We start from the raw sequence: 22607 nt of genomic DNA on the forward strand, positions 1-22607 counted from the left end.
TGCAGCAACTTGCCAAGGCTCCTTTGACAGCGCTGCCCAAACCTACGACCTCTACCATCTAGAAGGACAAGGGCAGCAGACACATGGGGACACCACCACCCGCAAGTTCCCCTCCAAGCCCCACACCATCCCGACTTGGAAATATACCGGCCGTTCCTTCACTGTCGCTGGGGTCAAAATCCTGGAACTTCCCCCCTAACAGCACGGTGGGTGTACCTACAAAGCAGGGATTGCTGCAGCTGAAGAAGGCGGCTCACCCACCACCTTCTCAAGGGCAACTAGGGATGGGCAATAAATGCTGGATGAGCCAGCAAAGCCTACATCTCGTGAATTAATTTAAAAAAATGAATGGAGACAGTTGAAGTTATAGAGAGATGAGGGACTTCAGTTAATGTGGAGAGATTGGAGAAGCCGGGATTCTTCTGCTTGGAGAAGAGGAGGTTAAGGGGGAGATTTAACTGAGGCGTTCAAAATCACAAGGGGGATTTGTTTGAGTAAATGAGGAGAAGCTGTTTCCAGTGGCAGGAGGGTCGGTAACCAGAGGGGGACACAGATTGAAGAGAATCGGCAAAAGGAACGACGGAGGCGCGAGGAGAAACTTTTTCATGCAGCGAGCGGTTGGGACCTGGAGTGCGCTGCCTGCAAGTGTGGGGGAGGGGAGCGTCACTCGAGGCTTTCAAAAGGGAACTGGATGAGCGATTGAAGGGGAAAAGCTTCCGGGAGCTGGGGAAGGAGTGGGACGATCCGGTTTGCTCCTGGAGTGGGCCGGGCCCAGCCCAGCCTCAATGGGCCAAGTGGCCTCCTCCTGTGCTGTCTTTGTGGGATTCTGTGAACTGTGGAGTGACGCAGTCCCAATACTTACCAGGAGACGGTGGGGGGGTGGGGGGGGGGGGGGGGGGGGCGGTGGGTGGGTGGGTGGGTTTGGGAGTGGGGGTGGGGAGGCAACACTGTGTCATCCTGACGGTGGGCGCTGTGCATGTGGAATCCCTCGCCAGCTGCCCGACAGCCAAGCGGAGGAAGGAATGCTCTGTGGACCCAGCCCGCTGATATCGCCAAGCAGCCAAGGCGAGGTTCAGCCGAGACACAGGAACCGGACAAGGGGGAGGGGGAGGGGGAATTCAGCCCCTCGGACCTGCTCCCCCCGTGCAACGGGATCGCGGCCAAATTGTTACCGTAGGCTCCAGCTGCCGGCTTTTGAGCGCGGCCGGCGCCAATCTTCTGCACTCCGGTTTGAGGGGATACATCCAGCGAGCGCTGGCTGCTTTCTCTCCCAGGGGGACAGGAGCCACCCGTCCGCCAGCCTCTGCGTGAAGAGGCGTTTCCTAACCCTCTCTCCCGAATTCCCCAGTTTTGGGTTTTTAAAGGATTCCTTCATGGGACGTGGGGCGGGGGGGCGGGGGGGGGTGGTCGCTGGCGTTTGTTGCCCAGCCTCAATTGCCCCGTGAACTGGAGCGTCATCACTCGGCCATTGCATGGGGGAGGTGGGGTGCAGTTAAGAGTCGACCACAAGGCTGTGGGGTCTGGAGTCACGTGTAGGCCAGACCGGGGGGCTGGGTAAGGAAGGCAGATTTCCCTCCCCTAAAGGGGGCGTTAGTGAACCAGATGGGGTTTGTCATGATGATCGATGGTCATCGTCACGGTCACCGCCACTGATGACTGGCTCGCGATCCCAGGTTTTACTCGCTGGACAATTGAAGGGGGAGAATTTCCGGGAGCTGGGGGAAGGAGTGGGACGATCCGGCCGCCGTGGTGGGATTTGACCCCCCACCACCCCCAGGTCCCCAGAGTGTTAGCCTGGGGCCTCAGGGTCACCAGTGCAGTGACTTAACACCATCTCCCCCGCTGCCCGCACCCCCCCCCCACCCCATGCTGATGTCCGGCAGCAGCAGCAGTAACAGTAGCAGGGAAAGGTTGGCAGGTTGATGCATCATCGCCCCCGCCCCCCCCCACCCACCCACGACCATTAGGTGGCACCCGGGCACAGAGCTTCGGGCTCTGAGGCAGGGGCGTCACCAACACCCACCCCCACTCACCGCTCCACCTCCACCTCGAATCAGCCTTCCCCACCTGCAGTCAAGGCCACACAAGGCCCAGTTGATACAAACTCTACCCCCACCACGCCCCCCTCTCATCTGAACCCCCGGCAACGCTTCGATACGGACACTGACTGCTGCACGGCGAGCTGAGAGAGAAGGAAAAGTGCATTCCACAAGGAACGGCATGGATAAAGTGTCCTGCAGGCTGATGGGATGTCCCGTGCCAAGGTCTACAGCCTGGTAAGTGCTGTTTTTGGAAGCAACAATCAGTATTATTTAGAAGGGTATTTTTAAAAAGGTTCCAATAATCTGGGCGTCACACACACGCCAGATGAATTCCATTACGATATCTGAATTATACCGTGCAGCCGGGAAGCTGACTGGGAAGGTTACACTTCCAGGCCAATGACTCACTCGCTGGCGGGGTTTAAAATTACCAGCCCTTGCACTACTGAAAATGGGAACAGGCATACATACGCACAACAGGCAGGGGGACAATTGGAAAAGCAGGCGCGGTGGGGGGGCGGGGGGGGGAAGGGTGAGGGGAGGTCCCGTTTCGGAGCACGAGGGGTATCACAGAATCTTACAGCGGGGGAAAAGGCCGTTCAGCTGCTGGCTCTTTGAGAGTGCTGTCCAATTAGCCCCACACTCCCTCCCCGCCTGCTCTCCCCTCTCTGTCCCCCACCCCACCACCACATAGCCCCGCAACTTTGTCCCCCTTCCAGTATTTATCCACCCCCCCCCCACCACTTATCGAACGTGAATCTGCTTCCCCCGCCCTTTCGGGCAGCGCCTTCCAGATCACAACAACTCACTACGTCCAAAATAAATAAAATTCTCATCTCCCCTCCCACCACCCACCCTCCCCCGCCCTGCCGATTCTCTTCAATCTGTGCCCCCCCACCCCCGCCCTCTGGTTACTGACCCTCCCGCCACTGGGAACAGTTTCTCCTCATTCACTCAATCAAGACTCCCTCATGATTTTGAACCCCCCTCGATTCAATCTCCCCCTCAACCTTCTCCGCTCCGAGGGGAATAATCCCGGCTCCCTCCCGTCTCTCCATATGAACTGAAGTCCCCTCATCCCTAGGAACTGTTCTGGTAAATCCCCTCCGCGCTCCCCACCGAAACCCTCGACATCCTTCCTGACGGGTGGTACAAAGGCAAGAAATAAACCATAAGGCCACAGGTTTACACGCTGCTGCCCCTCTCCCACCCCCACTTCCTCACTGCACACAAACATCCCACTTCTCAGTCAAAAACACTCTAGTCCTGGCACATGTTGATCTACGTTCTCAACTTGGTATGTTACTTCTCCACCTTTCCACAGAATCTCTGTAATCTCCTCCAGCCCTTATGACCCTCCCTATCTCTGTAACCTCCTCCAGCCCCTACACCCCTCCCTATCTCTGTAACCTCCTCCAGCCCCTATGACCCTCCCTTTCTCTCTAACCTCCTCCAGCCCCTGCAATCCTCCCTAGCTCTGTAATCTCCTCCAGCCCCTACACCCCTCCCTATCTCTCTAACCTCCTCCAGCCCCTACACCCCTCCCTATCCCTGTAACCTCCTTCAGCCCCTACAACACTCCCTATCTCTGTAACCTCCTACAACCCTCCGAGATCTCTGCCCTCCTCCAATTCCGGCCTCTCGAGCATCCCCCGATTCCCATCGCTCCACCATTGGCGGCCGTGCCTTCAGCTGCCTGGGGGGCCCTGAGTTCTGGAATTCCCTCCCTAAAACTGTCTCTGTCTCTCTCACTCTGTGTGTCTCTCTCTCCCTGTCTCTCTCTCTCTCTCTCCCTGTCTCTCTCTCTCTCTCTCCCTGTCTCTCTCTCTCTCTCTCCCTGTCTCTCTCTCTCTCTCTCCCTGTCTCTCTCTCTCTCTCTCTCCCTGTCTCTCTCTCTCTCTCTCCCTGTCTCTCTCTCTCTCTCTCCCTGTCTCTCTCTCTCTCTCTCCCTGTCTCTCTCTCTCTCTCTCCCTGTCTCTCTCTCTCTCTCTCCCTGTCTCTCTCTCTCCCTGTCTCCTCCTTTAAGTTGCTCTTTAAAAACTGACCTCTTTGACCGAGCTTTTGGCTGCCTGTCCCTAAAATCTCCTCATGTGGCTCGGGGTCAGATTCTGCCTGAATACGCTCCTGTGAAGCACTCTTTTATTACGCCAACAACGCTATATAAAGGCAAGTTGTTGCAGCAAGTGCTGGCCAGTGAGAGGAAAGCCAGGACCCCTCAAACGCTCCCTGCAGGCCAAAGAATTGCTGGCTGAAATCAGTGGCAGGCCACACACATGTAGGAAACCCCCCCCACCCCCCCACCCTCTGCCCCCCAACAAGGAAACTGGGAGGCAGGATAGAGGGGGGAGCCCTGCTGCTAAACGTGGAAGCTTCCCAAGGTATGACTCACCACCTCGACACGAAATATAAACACGAGAGAGGGGAAAACAGCAGACAGAGGTCAGGCAATGGGCAAGGAGCCCATTCTAAAACAGTTTCCTCAGAGACAAGAATCTCCCAATGGCCCCCAGCTCGGGGAGAGGGCATGTCTTTGTCACCGAGACCACCCGCCTCAGCAAACGCGGCTCGGCGGGGGTGGGGGGGGGGGGGAGGGGAGGCTAATAATCAGAAATGAAACAAGTTGGCCTATTGATGTTTCCGTGGCTGTGTCTGCCCTGGCGCTCGCGCTGTAACCTGTGGGGATCATTCTCACCATCATGGCAGTACTTTTCTTGGCTGGTTTGGCATTTACTGCACTGGGGGCCCTGGGCGAGATTGGGAAGGGCGTGGGAGTGGGAGAATGGGCGATGGACCTGCAGAGGTGAAGTCTGCCGATCAACAGGCGACGAACACAGCCTGACAGGGCCCCGACAGGAGTTACGGCAAACGGGCTCACTGGGTCTCACTCTCGCCCGAGTCAGAGGGTTGTGGGCTCGAGCCCCACTCAACAGGCTACAGGCCCATAATCCAGAGACAGGGAGGGTTTGAAGGGACTGGACGAGGTTACAGGGATAGGGAGGGCTGTAGGGGCTGGAGGAGGTTACAGAGATAGGGAGGGGTGTAGTGGCTGGAGGTGGTTACAGAGATAGGGAGGGTTGTAGGGTCTGGAGGTGGTTACAGAGATAGGGAGGGTTGTAGGGGCTGGAGGAGGTTACAGAATAGGGAGGGGTGTAGGGGCTGGAGGAGGTTACAGAGATAGGGAGGGTTGTAGGGGCTGGAGGAGGTTACAGAGATAGGGAGGGTTGTAGGGGCTGGAGGAGGTTACAGAGATAGGGAGGGTTGTAGGGGCTGGAGGAGGTTAGAGAGATAGGGAGGGGTGTAGGTGCTGGAGGAGGTTAGAGAGATAGGGAGGGGTGTAGGGGCTGGAGGAGGTTAGAGAGATAGGGAGGGGTGTAGGGGCTGGAGGAGGTTAGAGAGATAGGGAGAGTCGTTGACCAGAGGTCACCGAGAAGAGGCCGGGAGGGATCTAACACAAGGAGGGGAAATTCAGCAAAGATCCTGCCTCAGTTTCTAAGCCACTGAAAACAGTAGAGGAGAGATGGCTGTGGCAGGAGGAAGGATGTGTGAGAGTGAGTCATGAATCCCAGGGATTGAGCCGGTTGGGGGTGGGGTGGAGGGTGCTCTGTTTGTTACCAGCACAAATAAACCATCCAGTACTAGACTTCAAATGCTGGCACTTCAGGAATGCAGCACAGCCAAGCCCAGTGTTTACAGACATGGGGATCTTCTCAACTAAAACAACAAGCACCACTTTCTGCTGGAGATGGCCGGTGGGAAGGAGAGAGAAAGATTTGAAGTGTCAGTAACCTGTCGCTCAAACTCCAATCCAACCTCAATCCTGACCGGCAATCTGTGTCAGCGACCAGGGAGGGCTGCGCTCCCGGAGACGAGTGAGCGCCGCGCTGTCGGAGGGTCAGCGCCAAGGGAGCGCCGCACTGTCGCAGGGTCAGGGAGTGCCGCACTGTCGGAGGGTCGGTGCTGAGGGAGCGGCGCACTGTCGGAGGGTCGGCGCTGAGGGAGCGCCGCACTGTCGGAGGGTCAGCGCCGAGGGAGCGCCGCACTGTCGGAGGGTCAGCGCCGAGGGAGCGCCGCACTGTCGGAGGGTCAGCGCCGAGGGAGCGCCGCACTGTCGGAGGGTCAGCGCCGAGGGAGCGCCGCACTGTCGGAGGGTCAGCGCCGAGGGAGCGCCGCACTGTCGGAGGGTCAGCGCCGAGGGAGCGCCGCACTGTCGGAGGGTCAGCGCCGAGGGAGCGCCGCACTGTCGGAGGGTCAGCGCCGAGGGAGCGCAGCGCACTGTCGGAGGGTCAGCGCCGAGGGAGCGCAGCACTGTCGGAGGGTCAGCGCCGAGGGAGCGCAGCACTGTCGGAGGGTCAGCGCCGAGGGAGCGCAGCACTGTCGGAGGGTCAGCGCCGAGGGAGCGCAGCACTGTCGGAGGGTCAGCGCTGAGGGAGCGCAGCACTGTCGGAGGGTCAGCGCTGAGGGAGCGCAGCACTGTCGGAGGGTCAGTGCTGCACTGTGGGAGGGTCGGCATTGAGGGAGCACTGCGCCGCTGGAGGGTCTAAAGAACTGCTGCTCTTTAAACCCCAATCGGGCAGCTTTCAGATCACCCGGGAGCAGGGTCCTACACTCCTTGAACCTCCAACACCTTTCTTTCCCCTGTAAGACGCTCCTTAAAACCTAGCCTTTGGGCCACATGTCCTCTTACGTGGGAAAATGCGCTACCTGAATGCAAGCAGCAGTTCTCGTCATTTCAAACACCTACTCTACACCTCACTGGCGATCAACTGAAATCTACTCTCGCCCAGCTCTTAAACAGCCACAACGTTAATAAAAAACCCTTTGGATAGAACAAGAGCTCAGAGCTGGGGTGGCCCATTCGGCCCATCAATCCTGCTCCCCCCTTCAATCCCATCATGGCCGACCTTGGGCTTCAACTCCCACTTCCCCACCTGCTCCCCATGTCTCTCGATTCACCGAGAGACCAAAACTCCGCCCTCCCGTTCTCGAACATCTTCAACGATGGAGCGTCCGCAACCCTCTGGTGGGGGGGGAGAGAGAGAATCCCAAAGATTCACAACCCTCTGCGGGGGGGAGAGAATCCCAAAGATTCACAACCCTTCGAGTGAAGAAATTTCTCCTCCTCTCAGTCCGAAATGATCAGCCCCTTATCCTGAGACTGCGCCCCCTTCCCCACTCCGTGTTTTAGATCCCCCCCCGAGCAGGGGAGACAATCTCTCCGAGCCCACCCTGTCAAACCCCATCAGAATCTTGTCCGTCTCAATGCGATCGCCTCTCATTCTGCTAAACTCCAGAGAACATCGGCCCAATTTACTCAGCCTCTCATCGTAGGACAACCCCCCACCTCATCCCAGGGACCAATCGAGTGAACCTTCGCTGTCCCGCCTCCGAGCGAGTCTATCCTTCCTTAAATGTGGAGACCACGGTATTCCAGACGTGGTCTCACCAAAACCCTGCACGCTCGTAGCAAGACTATTTTATTCCTGTTCTCCAATCTTCTTGCAATAGGGACCAAATAATAACACAGACGATGACAGTACAGCTCCAGCCTGATATCGTTCACACGGAACCCAGTTTCCAAACAGGCAGGCGATAGTTGGGGGGGGTCGGGGGGAGGAGGGAGAGCTAACGAGAAGAGACAAGAGGGACAGAAATGCCGGAAGGTCTCGGCAGGCCAGGCAGCGCCCGTGGACGGAGAGCGATACATCAGACGTGGGGGAGAAAGATCTACAGCGAGATGGATACGGTGCGGCGGTGGTGGGGGGGGTGTGTGCATGACAGGGCATGGGGTGGGAGGGGACGGGAGTGTCAGGAGAGCTTAAATGGCACCGGAGGGTGGGGGGGGTGAGTGCACAAGGTGAAGGCAGGGTAGAAGTGCGACAAATGAAGATCCCCCGTCACCGTTGGAGGTGAAGGAGCTGGAGAGATAAAAAGCGAGGGGACGGGCGGGGTGGGGTTGGGTGGAAAATAACAAACAAGAGAGGTCTGGCTGGAGTCGGTGTCCATCGCTAAAGGAAAGATAATGCCGAGATGATCCGGGAGACTTGCCAACAGGCCGGATCTGGGATCGTGCCCTGCCCAAATCTGCTGACCCGCCTCCTATTTAGCGGCAGCCACTCCCTTTCGAGAGTCCTTCACTGGCTGGGATGTGACCGGCGCCGTGGGAATGCAAGTCTCTTCCCCTCGGCGGTGGGGAGGGGGACGTGAAGACGGGGCCAGGGGAGGGGACAGTGTTTACAGCAGCAGTTGAGCCCGCGGTCCGTCAGCGAGAGCGAGAGCGGCCTCTGCTCACCCCTCGGACCTGGGACCCTCAATCCGCCCTCCCCCCAGCAAAAGCCTATCGATCCCGGGTTTGGAATTTCCAATTTCCAATAGCCAAGGCAGCTTGGAGCCAAAGGCCTGGGGGTTCCTCTGGCGTTGGCCACATCTGGGCCGCTCATCAACCTCACGCCAGGTGTTGAATCGCGGTCCCCATGCTGAAAGGGGCTTCTACAAAACTCAACCGCCCCCCCACCCCGTCACATGCAGAACGAGCCCCCTTTCACAGGCAATGGGTTAGACCCGGGGCGGATGTCAATTGAGGGATCGGTTTCGGGGCCCAGGACACCAAGGAGAACTGCCCCTGCTCGATGTCAAAATTGTGCCGTGTGAACTTTTAACATGTACCTTACGGAACCTCGGTTTATGGGTTATTCTGAAAGACAGTGCCTCCGACACTGCAGCGCTCCCTCAATACTGACGCTCCGAGAGTGCGACTCTCCCTCAGCACTGGCCCACCCTCAGCTCTGGCCCTCCCACAGCGCGGCACTCCCTCAGCACTGGCCCTCCCACAGCGCGGCACTCCCTCAGCACTGGCCCTCCCACAGCGCGGCACTCCCTCAGCACTGGCCCTCCCACAGCGCGGCACTCCCTCAGCACTGGCCCTCCCACAGCGCGGCACTCCCTCAGCACTGGCCCTCCCACAGCGCGGCACTCCCTCAGCACTGGCCCTCCCACAGCGCGGCACTCCCTCAGCACTGGCCCTCCCACAGCGCGGCACTCCCTCAGCACTGGCCCTCCCACAGCGCGGCACTCCCTCAGCACTGGCCCTCCCACAGCGCGGCACTCCCGCAGCACTGGCCCTCCCACAGCGCGGCACTCCCTCAGCACTGGCCCTCCCACAGCGCGGCACTCCCGCAGCACTGGCCCTCCCACAGCGCGGCACTCCCGCAGCACTGGCCCTCCCACAGCGCGGCACTCCCGCAGCACTGGCCCTCCCACAGCGCGGCACTCCCGCAGCACTGGCCCTCCCACAGCGCGGCACTCCCTCAGCACTGGCCCTCCCACAGCGCGGCACTCCCTCAGCACTGGCCCTCCCACAGCGCGGCACTCCCTCAGCACTGGCCCTCCCACAGCGCGGCACTCCCCCAGCACTGGCCCTCCCACAGCGCGGCACTCCCCCAGCACTGGCCCTCCCACAGCGCGGCACTCCCCCAGCACTGGCCCTCCCACAGCGCGGGCACTCCCCTCAGCACTGGCCCTCCCACAGCGCGGCACTCCCCCAGCACTGGGCCCTCCCACAGCGCGGCACTCCTCAGCACTGGCCCTCCCACAGCGCGGCACTCCCTCAGCACTGGCCCTCCCACAGCGCGGCACTCCCTCAGCACTGGCCCTCCCACAGCGCGGCACTCCCTCAGCACTGGCCCTCCCACAGCGCGGCACTCCCTCAGCACTGGCCCTCCCACAGCGCGGCACTCCCTCAGCACTGGCCCTCCCACAGCGCGGCACTCCCTCAGCACTGGCCCTCCCACAGCGCGGCACTCCCTCAGCACTGGCCCTCCCACAGCGCGGCACTCCCTCAGCACTGGCCCTCCCACAGCGCGGCACTCCCTCAGCACTGGCCCTCCCACAGCGCGGCACTCCCTCAGCACTGGCCCTCCCACAGCGCGGCACTCCCTCAGCACTGGCCCTCCCACAGCGCGGCACTCCCTCAGCACTGGCCCTCCCACAGCGCGGCACTCCCTCAGCACTGGCCCTCCCACAGCGCGGCACTCCCTCAGCACTGGCCCTCCCACAGCGCGGCACTCCCTCAGCACTGGCCCTCCCACAGCGCGGCACTCCCTCAGCACTGGCCCTCCCACAGCGCGGCACTCCCTCAGCACTGGCCCTCCCACAGCGCGGCACTCCCTCAGCACTGGCCCTCCCACAGCGCGGCACTCCCTCAGCACTGGCCCTCCCACAGCGCGGCACTCCCTCAGCACTGGCCCTCCCACAGCGCGGCACTCCCTCAGCACTGGCCCTCCCACAGCGCGGCACTCCCTCAGCACTGGCCCTCCCACAGCGCGGCACTCCCTCAGCACTGGCCCTCCCACAGCGCGGCACTCCCTCAGCACTGGCCCTCCCACAGCGCGGCACTCCCTCAGCACTGGCCCTCCCACAGCGCGGCACTCCCTCAGCACTGGCCCTCCCACAGCGCGGCACTCCCTCAGCACTGGCCCTCCCACAGCGCGGCACTCCCTCAGCACTGGCCCTCCCACAGCGCGGCACTCCCTCAGCACTGGCCCTCCCACAGCGCGGCACTCCCTCAGCACTGGCCCTCCCACAGCGCGGCACTCCCTCAGCACTGGCCCTCCCACAGCGCGGCACTCCCTCAGCACTGGCCCTCCCACAGCGCGGCACTCCCTCAGCACTGGCCCTCCCACAGCGCGGCACTCCCTCAGCACTGGCCCTCCCACAGCGCGGCACTCCCTCAGCACTGGCCCTCCCACAGCGCGGCACTCCCTCAGCACTGGCCCTCCCACAGCGCGGCACTCCCTCAGCACTGGCCCTCCCACAGCGCGGCACTCCCTCAGCACTGGCCCTCCCACAGCGCGGCACTCCCTCAGCACTGGCCCTCCCACAGCGCGGCACTCCCTCAGCACTGGCCCTCCCACAGCGCGGCACTCCCTCAGCACTGGCCCTCCCACAGCGCGGCACTCCCTCAGCACTGGCCCTCCCACAGCGCGGCACTCCCTCAGCACTGGCCCTCCCACAGCGCGGCACTCCCTCAGCACTGGCCCTCCCACAGCGCGGCACTCCCTCAGCACTGGCCCTCCCACAGCGCGGCACTCCCTCAGCACTGGCCCTCCCACAGCGCGGCACTCCCTCAGCACTGGCCCTCCCACAGCGCGGCACTCCCTCAGCACTGGCCCTCCCACAGCGCGGCACTCCCTCAGCACTGGCCCTCCCACAGCGCGGCACTCCCTCAGCACTGGCCCTCCCACAGCGCGGCACTCCCTCAGCACTGGCCCTCCCACAGCGCGGCACTCCCTCAGCACTGGCCCTCCCACAGCGCGGCACTCCCTCAGCACTGGCCCTCCCACAGCGCGGCACTCCCTCAGCACTGGCCCTCCCACAGCGCGGCACTCCCTCAGCACTGGCCCTCCCACAGCGCGGCACTCCCTCAGCACTGGCCCTCCCACAGCGCGGCACTCCCTCAGCACTGGCCCTCCCACAGCGCGGCACTCCCTCAGCACTGGCCCTCCCACAGCGCGGCACTCCCTCAGCACTGGCCCTCCCACAGCGCGGCACTCCCTCAGCACTGGCCCTCCCACAGCGCGGCACTCCCTCAGCACTGGCCCTCCCACAGCGCGGCACTCCCTCAGCACTGGCCCTCCCACAGCGCGGCACTCCCTCAGCACTGGCCCTCCCACAGCGCGGCACTCCCTCAGCACTGGCCCTCCCACAGCGCGGCACTCCCTCAGCACTGGCCCTCCCACAGCGCGGCACTCCCTCAGCACTGGCCCGCCCACAGTGCGGCACTCCCTCAGCACTGGCCCGCCCACAGTGCGGCACTCCCTCAGCACTGGCCCGCCCACAGTGCGGCACTCCCTCAGCACTGACCCGCCCACAGTGCGGCACTCCCTCAGCACTGACCCGCCCACAGTGCGGCACTCCCTCAGCACTGACCCGCCCACAGTGCGGCACTCCCTCAGCACTGACCCTCCCACAGTGCGGCACTCCCTCAGCACTGACCCTCCCACAGTGCGGCACTCCCTCAGCACTGACCCTCCCACAGTGCGGCACTCCCTCAGCACTGACCCTCCCACAGTGCGGCACTCCCTCAGCACTGACCCTCCCACAGTGCGGCACTCCCTCAGCACTGACCCTCCCACAGTGCGGCACTCCCTCAGCACTGACCCTCCCACAGTGCGGCACTCCCTCAGCACTGACCCTCCCACAGTGCGGCACTCCCTCAATACCGACCCTCCGACAGTGTGTAGCTCCCTCAGCACTGACCCTCTTTGAAAGAGCAGTTATGTTTAATGCACACGCCCCCTGCATTTTCCTACCAACCCTCAGGAACCCTGCAACTCCCTTTCCAAAATCAGTGATGGAGACAGCTTCCAAAACCTTTTCACATCGAGCTCGCTGCAGCACTCGGAGAGAAAATATTTCCTCTCGTCTCACTCTATCGATCTTTCTCCAATCATTTTAAACCTGTACCTTCTGGGTAGTGAACCCACTCGCTGGAGGGAGCAGTTTTTCTCTGCCCCCACCTTGTCGCCTTTCATACCTGTCTTCAAATCACCTCTTGGCCTCGCCTGTTCCCAGGAGAACAGTCATGGGGCTGAGGTCCCTCTCACCCTGGTGACATCCAGGTAAAGCTCTCTGTAAACCTTACTAAGGCCCTGACATCCTTCCTAAAGTGTGGGGCCTAAAATTTTCCAGAAACCCCCTAGCTGGCGCCAAACCAGTGATTTATAAATTCCCAGTACGATCGCTTGGCTCTTAGATTATATTCCTTTGTCTAGAAACCAGAGTAATCCAAATACCGTTTTAACCACTTTAACAAACTTCCCTGCTGCCTTTACAGATTTCTGTCCATGGGCACCAAGAATAGAAAAGCAGGATATTATTGAAATAGAAAGAGACTGCAGGACGCTGCAGTGCAGGGGGATCTGGGTGTCATGGTTCATGAATCACAAAATAGTTAGTATGCAGATGCAGCGAGTGATTAGGAAGCCAAATGGAAAGTTGTCCTTTATTGCGAGGATGGATGGAGTATAAAAGTGGGGAAGTCTTGCTACAACTGGACAGGGCGTTGGTGAGGCCGCTCCTGGGGCACTGTGGACAGTTCTGGTCTCCTCAGTGAAGGAGGGACAGACTCGCATTGGAAGACGTTCAGAGAAGGTTCACTCGGCTGATTCCTGGGACGAAGGGGGTTTGTCTGATGGGGAAAGGTTGAGCAGGTTGGGCCTCTACCCATTGGAGTTTAGAAGAATGAGAGGTGATCTTATTGAAACATGTCAGATTCTGAGGGGAGGGGGTTTGACAGGGTGGATGTTGAGAGGATGGGAATCTAGAACGAGGGGAGGGGGGGGGCACAGTTTCAGAATGAGGGGTCTCCCATTGAAGATGGAGACGAGGAGGAATTTCTTGTCTCAGAGGGTGGTCAGTCTGTGGAATTCTCTCCCCTCCCCCTCCCCCTCCCCCTGAGAGCAGTGGCGGCCAGGTCACTGAATATATTCAAGGCCGAGTGAGACAGATTTCTAATCGACGAGGGGAGTCGAGGGTTATGAGGGGGACGGACAGGGAAGTGGAGTCGAGGCCACAATTGGATCAGACGCGATCGTATTGAATGGGGTAGCAGGGTCGAGGGGCCAAATGGCCTCCTCCTGCTCCTATTTCGCACGATCTTAGCTTATTTTAGTTTATTTTCTTGCCGGGGTTCCCTTGCTGTAAAGAGGATAAAAATGTAATTTGCCCCCCATCCCCCATTGACTCAACCCAACAAAATGGCCAAGGCAAAGAGTTCATTCAAATTTCCCGCCTGCTCGCTGGACCCGCCCCCCGGCTCTTGATTGACAGCGGCAAGTGGCCAATCAGGGAGCTTGGGGAGGAGGGAAGCAATAGATTTCGAGTGGGCGGGGGGGGGTTCGGCATTGTGGTCGCTGGGCAACGGGTTGATTGACGAGAGGGCGGTCCAATGAGGACCCCAGTAAAGGTGGATGGGAGGCATAGGATTGGGGAGCGTCGAGGTGGCCCACCGCACCCTCACGCGCTCCAGAGTGGTCACCTTGGCAAGAGCTGATTGACAAGGCCCCGGGCCAATGGCCAGCGAAGGCCGGCCATTGGGCCAACGCCCACCGGCGTCGAGGCCGAGCACCCCGCCCTCGCAGCCCTGGCAACGCGGTCTAGGGGAGGGGAGGGGAGGGGAGGGGAGGGCTGGCCAATAAGCCGCCGGAGCCAGAAGGGAGGAGGAGGAGCCAGGCGATGAGGGAGGGAGAGAAGGTGCGGGTAGCTGACGTGATCCATTGTGGTCGCCGGGCAACGGCTGATGGACGGGTAAGTGGACCAATGAGAGGCGCAAGAAAGAAGCAGACGATTAGGCGAGAGGAGGAGGAGGGACAGATGTGTCCCACTGCGGTCGCCGGGCAACGGCTGATGGACGGGTAAGTGGACCAATGAGAGGCGCAAGAAATAAGCAGACGATTAGGCGAGAGGAGGAGGAGGGACAGACGTGTCCCATTGCGGTCGCCGGGCAACAGTTGATGGACGAAGTGGGAGAGCCAATGGTCAGCGGGGGAATAGGGGGCAGTAAGTTGATTGGCTGGGGAAAAGGCAGAGCCCCGCCCCCCCCCACCCACCCACCCACCCACACCCCGCCTCCGCCCCGCCCCGCCCCGCCCCCGGACCATTCGCGCCTCACCTCCTTCAGGCGCTCCAGCTCCTGGACGGCGGCTTCGTGCTCCTGCTCCAGCTCGGCGAAGCGCTGCTTGAGCCCCTGCTTCTCCTCCAGCACGGCCAGCCCGTACTGGGCCGCCTGCACCTTCTGCTGGCTGGTCTCGGCCAGCTCGGCGCTCAGCCGCTCCACCTCGGCCCGCAGGCTCTCCAGCTCTTCCTGGCCGCTGACTCCCGCCGGGTCCGCCATCATGTCCCCCTCTTGACTTTTGGCAAAATTAAAAGATTTTTTTTCAAAAAAAGGGGGGAAAAAAAACAACCCCCCCCCACCCCCCCACCGCGCTCGGCCACTTTCGACCGAACCCCCACCCCACCCCACCCCACCCCACCCCACCCCACCCCCCAAAAAAAAACCCACCTTTCACATTTCTCTCCCTCCCTTTCTCTCGGCTTCTCTCTCCCCCGAGTTGTGAGTTTGAGCCGACTTTTATTCCCCTTAAAGAGCCCGCCTGCCCCGAGCGGCCGTTTTTATTCAAATTAGCCCGGCCCGCGCGCGCGCGCGCCCGCCCTTCCCCTTTGAGCCTCGAGCCGCCTTTTTTTTTCCTACCCTCCCACACACCCGGCTTACGTCTTGCTCATTTGCATGGCCCGCCCCGCCCCTTTCTGTTCCTCCTCTTCCCACCAGCACCGCCCCTCCTCTTTTCCCTGAACGACGACTGGCGACCTCCTCAATCCCGATTGGGCGCTCCCCGCACGTCAATCACAAGCAGGTCGGTTGGTGGCGGGCGGGGCTTCGAAGCGAGTGGCCGAAAGAGAGAGACGGGGAGAGCGCGCATGCGTGGGTTGGTCCGCGGTGGGCGGGGCGAGACTGAGCGACTGCGCAACCGCCAAGGGGAAGGCGTTCAAGGGCTGAGTGCCACCGCGCATGCGTGGGGCTGTGGTGGGTGGTGTGGCGGAAAAAAAATCGGTGGTCGGGTCCGAGAATGCGCGTGCGCGAAGAGGTGGGCGACGGTCCTTGGGTCCTATGCGAGGGACGGCGCATGCGCTTCTGGGAGGACGCGTTGAATCGGGGAAGACTGCGCCTGCGTGAAGGGGTTGGGGTTTTGGGGGGCGTGGGGTAGGCGGGAGAGACTTGCACATGCGTTGAGCGGGAGAGGGCGGGGCTGGGGGGCGGTGTAAACCCCGCCTCCCCTCGCCACGTCAGCCAATCGGCGTAGCTTCCTGAACAATCGCCGCGCTGTGATTGGTCCGGCCCGACGTCAGTCACCGGATCGGGCTGGAGGAGGGGTTGGCAGATGGGTTTGCAAAACCTCAAGCGATGGCGCCGCCTGTTGTTCTGCGGTGGATCTCAATGAAAATCAATCGCTTCTCATTTACCTCGGACCAAACTCCTCCTCTTGCATTTTCATCTACCCCCATCCCATAATATTCCCCCCTCGCCCCGCCCCCCAGCCTTGGTTCTTAATAGAGGGCTTTCACTGGCGCAGTGCATGCCGGGATAGCGGCGCCTCCATTGCTACTGCTCCCCACCCTCCTCCCATTTGAGGTCCAAAAGCAGCTGTTCATTACCCTGCCATTCGCACTCACACTGGACAACAAATGGGACGCTCCCTGGGCTGGAGCGTTTCGGCTATGAAGAGAGACCGGATAGGCTGGGGCTGTTTTCCCCAAGAGCAGAGAAGGCTGACAGAGGGTAGACAAGATTATGAGGGGGGGAGGGGGTAGATAGGAAGAAACTCCCCCCCCCCCCTTAGCGGAGGTGTCACTTACCCGGGGGCTTCGATTTACGGTAAGGGGGCAGGAGGCTCGGAGGGGATTTGAGGAAAATGTTTCTCGCCCAGAGGGTGGTTGGAATCTGGAACTCACTGCCCGAGGTGGGGTGGGAGAGGCAGGAACCCTCACAACGTTTAAGAAGTATTCAGATGAGCACTTGAAAACGCCATAGAATCCAGGGCTGAGCATTGGAAAATGGGATTAGAATAGATAGGGGCTTGATGGCTGGCATGGACACGATGGGCCGAAGGACCTGTTTCTGTGCTGTATTAATTCTCTGACCCTAAATGCTCTGTTTCTTCACTCCTCCTCCTCCAGGCAGCAGGCCGCAATAGGGCATTAAGGACCGCGCCGGTCCATGATTAGCAAACTACGCATGTATCTTGTGCTGCCCGCTGCGCCCTGGCTGACCAGGAAACTCTGACTGCCTGACATCAGGCGTCTCGGAGGAATTTACAGGTTGCTTTGGCCACACAGGACTTGTGTGAGCGCCTGGCTCAGGGGTAGGGACACCACCCACTGCCCCGCAAGACACCTGCGTCTTTACTACCCCATCAATTTCAGTCCACTGTCCTTAGAGAAATTACGGGTGCTTTGCTGGTTCAGTCGAGAAATTGCATAGAAGTGAATAACATTAAAAAGATAAATAAACTTAGCCCATCACAGAAGACTAACCTTGATTATGCTATATATAAATAACTATTCCAGTATTATGTTATATCCAGGGATTTGGGGATAGTGCGGGGAAATGCCATTGAGCAAGAAAATGAGCCAGGATCTAATTGAATGGCGGAGCAGCCTCGAGGGACTGAGTGGCCTCCTCCTGCTCCCATCTCCTATGTTCCTATTTAAAATCGTCAGCAAGTCATGCATAACCTCCCCCAGGCTTGGGCGAGTAACAGTCGCACCACACACAAGTGACAGGCAATGACAATCTCCAACAAGAGGGAATCTAACAATTGCCCCTTGACATTCAATGGCATTACCATCACTGAATCCACCACTATTAATACCCTGGGGGTTACCTTTGTCCAGAAACTGAACTGGACCCAGCCATATAAACACTGTGGCTACAAGAGCAGGTCAGAGGCTGGGAATCCTGTGGCGAGTAACTCACCTCCTGACTCCCCAAAGCCTGTCCACCACCTATAAGGCACAAGTCAGGAGTGTGATGGAATACTCCCCATTGCCTGGATGAGTGCAGCTCCCACAACGCTCAAGAAGCTCGACACCGTCCAGGACAAAGCAGCCCCGCTCGATGGGCACCCCATCCACAAACATTCACACCCTCCACCACCGACGCACAGGGGCAGCAGTGTGTGTACCATCCACAAGATGTACTGCAGCAACTCACCAAGGCTCCTTAGACAGCGCTGCCCAAACCCACGACCTCTACCACCTAGAAGGACAATGGTAGCAGACACTTGGGGAACACCACCAACTGCAAGTTCCCCTCCGAGCCACTCACCATCCCGACTTGGAAATATATCGGCCGTTCCTTCACTGTCACTGGGTCAAAATCCTGGAACTCCCTCCCTAACAGCACGGGGGTGTACCTACACCACACGGACAAAATCCTGGAACTCCCTCCCTAACAGCACGGTGGGTGTACCTACACCACATGGGACAAAATCCTGGAAATCCCTCCCTAACAGCACGGTGGGTGTACCTACACCACACGGGACTGCAGCGGCTCAAGAAGGCAGCTCACCCACCACCTTCTCAAGGGGGCAGTTAGGAATGGGCAATAAATGCTGATCTATAAGTGCCTCCCACATTTGTAAATTAATTTATAAAATATAATCAAACTCCTATTAAAAGTTCTTTCAGAGAAGGGCTCGAATGAGTTGGGGAATCGATTTGTCCCGCATCTGAGGGATTGCAGCCTGTCCCCTGTATGCAACCAGCAGTAACACCGAGACAGGGGGAGGCATAGTGGGATTCTGACTGGACTAGTAATCCAGACACCCAGGGTAATGCTCTGGGGGGGGACCCGGGTTCTTCAATTCAAACAAAACCTGGAATTAAAAGTCTAACGGTGACCACAAAACCATTGTCAATTGTTGTAAAAACCCCATCTGGTTCACTTTAGGGAAGGGAAATCTGCCGTCCTTACCTGGTCTGGTCTACATGTAACTCCAGACCCACAGCAGATGTGGTTGACTCTGAAATGACCTCTGAACAAGGCCAATAAATGCTGGGGCCCAGCCAGCGACCCACCACCCCCCAGGAACGGACGATGAAGAAAGTGAAGGGGTGACGTTCTGTCGAGATTCTTCACGAGCCAATTTTGTTAAGAGGGACCTGTTCACCCAAATACCCTTCCTGCCCTGCTGCGGTAATCTCTGTACCCCTTGAGGAGCCTGCTTTCTTCAGGTACCAATAATCCGGCGGGGTGGGGGGGGAGGGGAGGAAAGGGGCGTCCGCAAAGGTTAACCCCTCCCCCAGCTGCAGCCAGACAGATGAGCTTCATTAGCAGGAGGGGGCGCTGGATGTGGATTCTCACCCACCTTCGGGGATCCCTGGCCCGTTTGCCCCACCACCCCCCTCCCCAACCTTGAGCCTGTGTTGGCCGGGCTGGGTGAGTCAAAGTGGGGGTTGGCAGCTGCATCGCCAAGGATGTAGCCAGCTTGGCTGCGGGCTGGAGACCGGCAGCTCGCCCACGCCCGCGGTCCGGGGTTTCGACTTGGGGGGGGTGGGTGGGGAGAAGCCTGCACCGCTGACTGCAGTGCCAGCGATCACAGGGAGGTGTGGAAAAAGCGGAGAGTCGGGGGGGGGGCGGGTGGGGGGCAGAGAAAAATGACCCAGACGGCAGGTAAGGCCGGCAGAGACCCCCCTCCCCCGGGGCCAACGCTACCCACCTGTACCAGTCGCCTGTACGCAGTTCATTGTCTCCCACACCGCCCCTTCCCCTCTTGCCAGGCTCGTTCGGACAGCCGGTGCAGACATGATGGGCCAAATGGCCTCCTCTTGCACGACAATTCTGTGATTCTTCCCCCACCCCATCCCACTTTCGACAACTTCCCATTTCCACCCTCCTCCAGCCCTGAAGAGACATATTCGACTCAGAACAGCACCTAAAAAACGTAGGAAATAGGAGCAGGAGTAGACCGTCCAGCCCCTGTCTCTCCGCACAGGTGCAGCCGGACTTTTTTTTAATCTGCGTATATATATTTGTCCATGCCTGGCCGGGCCCGGCATTTGTTGCCCCATCCCTAATTGCCCCCTTGAGAAGGTGGTGGGTGAGCCGCTGCAGTCCCCGTGTGGTGTAGGTACACCCACCATGCTGTTAGGGAGGGAGTTCCAGGATTTTGTCCCATGTGGTGTAGGTACACCTACCATGCTGTTAGGGATGGAGTTCCAGGATTTTGTCCCGTGTGGTGTAGGTACACCCACTGTGCTGTTAGGGAGGGAGTTCCAGGATTTTGTCCCATGTGGTGTAGGTACACCTACCGTGCTGTTAGGGAGGGAGTTCCAGGATTTTGTCTGTGTGGTGTAGGTACACCCACCGTGCTGTTAGGGAGGGAGTTCCAGGATTTTGTCCCCGTGTGGTGTAGGTACACCCACCGTGCTGTTAGGGAGGGAGTTCCAGGATTTTGTCCCCATGTGGTGTAGGTACACCCACCGTGCTGTTAGAGAGGGAGTTCCAGGATTTTGACCCAGCGACAGTGAACTTCTTAGCTTCTTAGATTGGCAAGAAATCCAATCAGGGGGAATTCAGGAGAAACATCTTCACCCAGAGAAAGGGGAGAATGTGGAACTCACTCCCACAGGGAGGGGGTGGAGGTGAATAGTGTGTTTAAGTGGGGGTGGGAGGTGGGTGGTTGGGGGAACTGGATAAACACATGAGGGAGAAAGGGATAGAAGGATATATCCCCCTGACACTTGTTCCCACCCCCCCTCTGGACCATGGCTCCACCACTGAACATCAAGCCATTGTTTCCAGGATTGTCAGTCACTGCATCCCTACTTCCTTTTGCAGCCTCCAACCTCATAGTCTCCAACCTACAGTTGTACAGGGTGGTGGTGAGGGCGCTCCTGGGGCTCCTGGACAGTTCTGGTCTCCTTACTTAAGGAGGGACAGACTCGCATTGGAAGCCGTTCAGAGAAGGTTCACTCGGCTGATTCCTGGGACGAAGGGGGTTTGTCTGATGGGGAAAGGTTGAGCAAGTTGGGCCTCTACCCATTGGAGTTTAGAAGAATGAGAGGTGATCTTATTGAAACATGTCAGATTCTGAGGGGAGTGGGTTTGACAGGGTGGATGCTGAGGGGATGTTCCCCCCCCCCCTTTGTGGGGGGGAATCTAGAACGAGGGGAGGCGGGAGGGCACAGTTTCAGAATGAGGGGTCTCCCATTGAAGACAGAGATGAGGAGGAATTTCTTGTCTCAGAGGGTGGTCAGTCTGTGGAATTCTCTCCCCCTGAGAGCAGTGGGGGCCGGGTCACTGAATATATTCAAGGCCGAGTGAGACAGATTTCTGATCGACGAGAGGGGAGTCGAGGGTTATGAGGGGGGAGGGGCAGGAAAGCGGAGTTGAGGAACAATCGGATCAGCCGCGATCTTATTGAATGGGGGAGCAGGATCGAGGGGCCGAATGGCCTCCTCCTGCTCCCAACCCCAAGTTCAGCCCCACACCGCCCGCTTCCACCTCCTTACCAAAATCCACCAACGGGACTGTCCCGGCAGCCCCATCGTTTCAGCCCATTCCGGCCCCCACTGAACTCGTTTCCTCCTCCCCTTGACCGGCCCCCTTCCCACCTACACCGTCACCTCAACAATTTCCAGTCCCCTGGCCCGAACCGCCTCCTCTTCGCCGATAAACGGCCAATCCCTCCACACCTCCGTCCCCCGTCCACCCCCCCCCCCCCCTCCCCCCCACACCACCGGGATGGTCCGAAGGCGCTCCCCACTTCTTCCTGGAAGGGAGTCCCGAATAATCCCCATCCACCGCCAACCTGAGCCTGGCCTCTTCATGGAACACCTCGCCTCACCTCACTTCCTCCCAGATATTCGGTAGGGTTCCGGGTACCTGCGCTGACCCTAGCTATGCCTGTATTTTTGGTGGGTGGTGGTGGTTGGGGGGGGGGGGGTGCTGTATATCCACTCGGTGGGAATGAGTGGAGGGTCGCTCGTTTAGGACAGAGATGAGAAAGCTTTTTCCCCCCCCTCAGAGGGTTGTGCGAGTTTGGACCTCTCTGCCTCAGGAGGCCGGGGTTATTGAATGTTTTTAAGGCCGAGGCAGATAGATTCTGGTTAGACAAGGGAACCGAAGGTTGCGGAAATTGAAACACAATCGGATCAGCCGCCATCTTATTGAATGGGGGAAGCAGGCTCGAGGGGCCGAATGGCCTCCTCCTGCTCCTCTTTCTCACCTTTGCACGTCTTTTATTCCGGTAAATCCATGATGGTAATGGTGCCGCTTCACGCTCTCGCCCAGAAGCGGAGAAGTTCATTAATATTTCCTCCAGTTCCCACCCCTCTCTTGTCTTGAGGTGGTCCATCTCCGCCCCTTCCCTCCCACCACCCCCCCCCACCCCCCACCTTCCTTGACCTCTCTGGACTCCCATTTCTGACGGGAGGCGACCGGCCAATATTCGTCATAAACCCACCAACTCCCACCGCGGCCTTGACCACACACCCGGCAAGGATTCTGCTCCCTCCTCCCGGTTTCTCCACCTCTTGTCACGTCTCCCAGAGGCACAAGGAGCCCATTCGACCCCCCGTGCCCGCGCCGGCTCTCCAAATGAGCAACTCATTTCGTGCCCCCCTCCCCAGCACCATGCCCCCGTCACCCTGCACGTTCTTCCCCCTCAGATAGCGATCCGATTTCCCCCTTTTTCGAAAGCCTCGATTGACCCTGCCTCCCCACCCCCCCGTTCTCAGGCAGCGTATTCCAGATCCCTCAAGTGTTTCTGGCTTGTTTGCTGCTCCACTGCTCTGACCCCCTTCCCATCCCTCCCGGAACCACGACAGGGCTTCCCCCCCACCTCCCCTCGTCCTTACTTTCCACCTCGCCAGCCTCCGCATGCATAGGGATCGTCCTCGGCCATTGCCAGCACGATACCTCCACCCAACACGTCGTCCCCTCCCCTGTCAGTATTCTGAAGGGCCTGCTCTCTCGGAGACACCCTGGTCCACTCCTCTATCACCAGC

At 59.5% G+C, this 22607-nt stretch overlaps 1 protein-coding gene across 1 annotated transcript in view; it reads right to left on the bottom strand.

Annotated features, from left to right (window-relative positions):
• The window catches only part of LOC121272750 (protein bicaudal D homolog 2-like), an 80424-nt gene extending 65264 nt beyond the window's left edge, over positions 1 to 15160 (bottom strand). The window contains exons 1-2 of the mRNA XM_041179531.1: positions 15100 to 15160; positions 14710 to 14947 (exon numbers count right to left, since the gene is read on the bottom strand). Coding sequence (XP_041035465.1) covers positions 14710 to 14934 — 225 coding nt within the window. The 5' untranslated portion in view covers positions 14935 to 14947; positions 15100 to 15160. The remainder of the gene's footprint in view (positions 1 to 14709; positions 14948 to 15099) is intronic.
• Between the last annotated feature and the right edge of the window lie 7447 nt (positions 15161 to 22607).

Source organism: Carcharodon carcharias, chromosome 35 (assembly GCF_017639515.1).
Source record: "Carcharodon carcharias isolate sCarCar2 chromosome 35, sCarCar2.pri, whole genome shotgun sequence".
In the NCBI taxonomy this organism is placed as follows: Eukaryota; Metazoa; Chordata; class Chondrichthyes; order Lamniformes; family Lamnidae; genus Carcharodon; species Carcharodon carcharias.